Source organism: Coloeus monedula (genome assembly GCF_965178545.1).
Source record: "Coloeus monedula genome assembly, chromosome: 2".
NCBI lineage: Eukaryota > Metazoa > Chordata > Aves > Passeriformes > Corvidae > Coloeus > Coloeus monedula.
Window position 1 is genome coordinate 57,631,672 of NC_138782.1, and position 6,000 is coordinate 57,637,671.

The following is a 6,000-nucleotide window of genomic DNA, read 5'->3' on the forward strand; positions in this document are numbered from 1 at the left end:
TATAAATGGGGGGGAGGGGTGATTATTCTATTCTCTCATTTCTTTAAACTTTAGAACCATCTCAGTGAAAACAACTGAAATTTTAACTTTGACAAATGATGAATGCAAGATCATTTTCTTCCTGTACATATAACATTTCTATACTAATTTAATGCCATTGTATTTCTTAGAAGTCTTACATGCTCATTAATTTGAATTTACAGGGTCAGTAATTTTCTTATTTTTATCACTCAGACAAAATAAGTTCTACCTTTAAATGCATTCTGTTAATTTGTCTTCATGTTTTATTTACTGCACAGACAGATGGAATGCATGGTAGAATGGAAGAAACATTAGATACAGTATCAGACTACATTCTGTGTTTCACTTAGATGACAACTACACATTATATAGCAGTTTATGATCTGTCCCAGGGATTACCTTCACCTGGGTATTTCTTTGCTCGTTCCTCAAAGAACCATTCACCAGCCTTTACTTTCACATCTCTGAAAAACAATTAAAAGATATTTAAATCAAAATGTTTGCAAGTACATTTCCAAGTTTTCAGTAACTGCTTAACAATCCAACATCCTTTCTTAATCCTACCATAAAACTAAGATTCCATGACTACTCAATCCACTGACTGTTTTTGCTGTGGGTCTGAAAAAAAACACAGAGGGGAGGAATCCTTTGGGGACTTTTAGTTTGGTTTTGACAGGAATTTTGTTTGATAGTTTGTTTTCCTTTTTGCAATGTAGGACTGCCCATGGAACAGGATACCCACTGCTCTAGGCATTGCTCTGAAGGCAGGAATCCTGGGTGCACTCCAGCCTGTACAAGCTACTTGCAAAGCAGCACAGGCACTTGTGCTGACTGGGGTGCTGGCTGCTTACAGCTGCAGCTTCTCTGAGAAGTGGGGAGTGGCCATGGTAGAGGACACGGTTCCAAGCAGAACTTGGGATGGCTACCAGGGAGCACTGAGCTCCACAGGCCTGACAGCACAAGCACTTCATGGCTCATCTCTTCATTTTGTGGAGACTACCATCAGTTACATCGATGTCAAAGGCACCAGGACCACAGGATCAGAAAAGTAATGATTAACAAGTACAAAATTATATCAGATTAAATAGCTCTGTCAAGATCAGATTTTCAGCAAATCTTACTCTTGCTGAAGGCTGCAATTGGAACTCTGCCATTATTAAAGAGAGATTTTAAAAAAATTAACTGATAATAGAATTCTCTGGATTCTTCAGGTTCCAAATTCTCACCTAAATGTCTTCCTAATTTGTATATGACATCTCCCTTCCTTGTGAATTTTGTGATGCTTATTATAAGATGAGGTCTCACTGCAAAAATTTCCTTGGTGCAGGCACTACTAAACTTTCTTCTCTACCCAGTAGTTGATTTTCCTTCTATAAAATTAATCTCTTTATTACCATTCCCTCTGCCAAAATGGCTTGAAACTGGCAACAGCATATAAACAGTAAATTCATGTAGGGCTTATCTTCTTAAGAAAGCAAAATCTCTAAACATAAGAGCTAAAGTGATATCCACCAATGGCTAGGCAACAAAACCCCTGGGTCTGCCATTCCACACCTCACCTTATTGTGTTGAAACATACAAACTGTAGGTAGGATGCTTTTTGCTCTGTGGCTTGATTTTAAAGCCTTTAGGCATTTAAATTGTAACTCTGTAAGTAGCAATGCAGAATATTAAAAAGAAAAACACTACCCATGTAAACTGTACAATTTATTTTCATGCCTAACCATAGATCCTTGTGCATAACTGAACACAGGTGAGTCTGAAAATTAGGTTTAAATAACTGAGACAGGATACTTACTTATCTTGGATGGACATCTATTAACTAACAAATGTCTGAAATCTCTGCCTTCAAGGGCTTTGCATTGGTATAGTGCCTTGATTTTCAACCCCAGCTCTTCCTTTATGTTATTCCCACTAGCCCCTGGTTATCTGCCAGAGTTTAATCTCCAGTTCTGCACGGATTCATGTGATAATTGAATCTACCTGGAGAAGTTTGGACACCCCTTCCTTGGAGGTGTTCAAGGCCAGGCTGGATGAGGCTCTAAGCAACCTGGTCTAGAGAAAAGTGCCTCTGCCCATGGCAGGGTGGGTGGAACCCAGATGATCTTTAAGGTCCCTTCCAACCCAAACCATTCTATGATAATGTGACCACACCGAATGAAAATACCTTTTTTTTTTGTGGATAAAGAGTGTATTAAGATATGACCAAAAGTATGAAAACAAACCTAATAAAGAACCTTTGTCAGGTAAAATAGACTAAACTCCTCCAAAGAAAATATCATTCTAGACTCCTAGAAGATAAAATTCCTTTAAAAAAACCCCAACACGCTATACCAACTCCTTCCACACAAGAGATGTCTCTTCCAGGTCAAAGATACAAACTTTGTCAGTTCACAAGGCTTGCAAATTTTCTTATTTTGTAAGAAATACAAAATTTGCTTATCCCTGCTTGCTCTTTCACTGAGGTGTATAAGCAAGTTCCTTACAAACATGACCCCAGTGTCTAGGGGAGAATCTACATAGTGCTGCTGCTGCTGTTTGGTTCAGGAAAAAATTACTCTAGTGATAAACAAGACTCAAAATTAGAGCTACTTGAGACTTGAAAATAAGCTCTTACCTTTCTTAGCCATCCTATTTTCCCCTTACCAGGATAAACAAAAGGTGCTGAGTAGCATCTACCACATTGCTGCACTTCCTACCCTTCTTGAGATTTGCAGCTTTGATGTAAAGCTCGCTGAAGGCGATGGAAGAAGTCTGACTGAATTTAATTGACTTTACATCATGACTAAAGATCAAATGTGCTCTCTCTTCGCTATAAAGAGAAATTCACTAACAGCTGACATATCCATCTGTATTAGCAAGATTTAAAAAAGGTAATTTCCTGAAAAAAAGTAAAAAGGTATTTTAATTAATCTAAATAATGTTTTACTGGTTTTACCATTAAATATCTGGACCAGCTTATGAAATAAATAAAGGTGTGCAGCACTACACAAAGCAGCTTAACAACCAACCACTCTCAATAGGGGATTTCCACTGTGGCCACCAAATAACTGGAAACTAATTTAAACCAAGAAGAAGTGGAGAGGGTTACCTAGAGAAGGATATGGAAAGTTAACTTCTGAATTTTCAGTTTAATGCATATAGTTTGAAACACAGCAAAACACATGCACCAAAGTCTAGTAACTGTTTTGTATCAAGTATAAATAGAGCTGATCTACCTATTTTGCATATTAGTTGCTAAATAAACTGAAGATTCAGAAAATATCTTGTTGGGGATAGTTTATAACTCTCTTACAAACTATAAAAAATTACTTCAAACTAGTACAAATTTGTTTAACTTGAGACCAATACTTTGCCTTATATTTCCCTTCATTTTAATATCATTTTTGCACCTGCAGAGGGAGTAGAGTGGTGGATTCATCTTGTACTGGCATAAAATAAATTTTCATCCAAATCCTCACCCCTTCTACAGGGATATATATAATCCAGCAGAGCTTCTGAATAATTTCCAAAACTCTCATTCTTTGCCTACGTATTATTTTTATCAAATGTGGAAATATATCTAAACCATTTTGCTTAGAAAGATTGTAATGAATAGAATGGACCACGAAGGAACATTTTGATATTAAAAAAGTACCAGTACAGTAAAAGAAAGATTGTTTCCTGTATCCTGAAATACAAAAATGTGATACAGTAAAAGAAAAAACCAACTAACTCAAAGTAAACAAATTTGGATTTTTGGCCATATTTGAATAAATCTTAGCAATGATATTAATTAGTTTTGCTTTTTAAAATTTTATAAAGCATGACAACATTATTCATTGATCCTGGTTTCTCATTCCTGTGGTAATAGGCAGAAAATAATGATTAGGAAATTGTCAAGAAATTGGCTATACTACATCAAAGCACAGCGCCTTCAGCAGGTTGTGAGGACGCACTGGTTCAACATTGAGTCAGGGGAAGGAGTTCTCTGTGTGGCTCAGAAACTCACGACTGTTTCTATGCTTCGCTGTTCTCACCTTCATCACACTCACAGTACCTCTGGCCTACCCTGAGGATTCATTTTGCTAAACACAGGAAGGGAAATACCGACTACGTGAAGTATCACACGAAGTTCTCAACCATTTCATCACTACCAGGACTTCAGCCAACATTTTCATTAACTGTTTAAGCAACAGATACACAAAACCAGTGGGCATCCATTGGATGACTGGAGTAAACCAGCAAAATTCCTTACCCATGAGCATAACAAATGGTGCATTTCCAAAGGCAGGGGGTCAGGCAGACACGGCATTCCGAGCACACCCGATGACTGCATCCATTGCACACTGCGCCTCTGTTCATCAACAACCCCAGTGACTTCTGACAGCGAGCACAAGATCTCTCCTGGTATTCATGCCTTGCATTTTTTGCCCCCTTCCACCGAAGTTGCTGCAGCTGCAGTTTCATTTTCCTAATCCCACGGGTAAGAAAGGAAAAGAAAAAAATTAGAGGACAAAATCCTCATGTAAAGCACAAGTTAATAATACCCTGGTTGTGCAATACCATTTTGAGTGGGAGATATGCCCTCAAGTGTGACCTCTGTTGAGCACTGTTTGAAAACATCCACGCACAGCATTTTTGCGTGACTCTGTGTGTGTGACCAGAACTGTGCATACTAACAGAGAAAAAGTATAAATGGGGTTTTGTTCATTTCAGGCCCACTCAGGGCAGGGTGCTGAAATCATTTTATGTAAGTGATTATGCATTCACTTACAAAAACTGAGACTAAACAGTGCTCCCTTCCATTTGATATTTTTTTTATCATATTTATCCAAGAACTAAATATTCCACCAAGTAAAATAATAATCATAACAAATGCATCATCTGAAAGCTAAAAAACCAAACCAAAACAAAAGAGCACACCAGCCAAAAATATCAAAACCTCTCCTTGTTGTTAACTTTGCTTCCAGTGCATGTACCAATAATCAAGATCTATGTTTTTAATTGTTAGTAACATCATCACCAGTTGAAAGGGATTTTCTAACCAATTCAGACTTTCTATATAACCCTACACATAATTATTATTATTTTCATTTAATATGTCCCGTAATACTTATGTAAATGTTTGATGTAGACAAAGTTTAAGTTTCCACATTTAAGGGATTTAAATATTTATAACTTATCCACACCAATACCTAGTTTTCCAGGGGGATGCAATATCACAAAGCAGGAAACAAGGTACTAGGAAATCCTTGTCCTAGCCAAGATATAAATCAAATAAAGTGCTGGAGAAATATCCTTTATCCTCCCTAGCTGAGATACTTGCACAGTGTGAAATTAGTAAATAAAATCCTTTCCTAACCAATGACACCTATTGACACAAGTAACAATCTCCAAGGCAGCAGGGTATGCTTGCCACCTGCTGTGTGTGAGAAGGGACAGTGATGGATTTAGCACAATGAACAAGTATCCAATGATTCTTAACTCCTGTCTTGGAACAATGTAAGCTGAACAAGCCAGCCAAAGATCTGAACATGTTCCGTGTTACCAAGACTATACATATGCGTACATAGGAACATTATGAGAATGCCATAAAGCCTTAAGAGAAAAAAATACAGCCAACAACTGAACTTTCTGTGAAGGCTGGGAAGTAAAATTCACCAAGTAGATTATTCGGTGAACAGGATTTGCTGATCTTTAGTGTAAAGTCAATAGAATGGCAAAGTCAGGAGGCTCTGGATAACCTTAGATTTCCCAGAGAATACAAAGGCATTAGCTAACAAGAAGTCAAAAGGGGAGTACATTTAGAAGGACAACAAAGTGGAAGAAGAGTAATTGAGAAGAAAAAAAAAAGAACAGAAAACAGGAATAGGGGAACAGCAGATACCTTATTCTTTCCTCCTCTGTTTTTCTCACCATCTGGTCACGGTATAGGACTTCCAGAACAGCCTCTCGTTCCAATTCCTTAAGGAAGTTCAGATTAAATTCACAGGACAT

The 6,000-nt window shown here is 37.5% G+C and overlaps 1 protein-coding gene across 1 annotated transcript in view; it reads right to left on the reverse strand.

The window, feature by feature from the left end:
• SYTL3 (synaptotagmin like 3) overlaps positions 1 to 6,000 on the reverse strand; it is a gene marked incomplete at both ends in the record, with an annotated part of 29,112 nt that extends 23,112 nt beyond the window's left edge. Inside the window, 3 exons of the mRNA XM_082302429.1 lie at positions 421 to 485; positions 4,259 to 4,474; positions 5,891 to 6,000. Coding sequence (XP_082158555.1) covers positions 421 to 485; positions 4,259 to 4,474; positions 5,891 to 6,000 — 391 coding nt within the window. The remainder of the gene's footprint in view (positions 1 to 420; positions 486 to 4,258; positions 4,475 to 5,890) is intronic.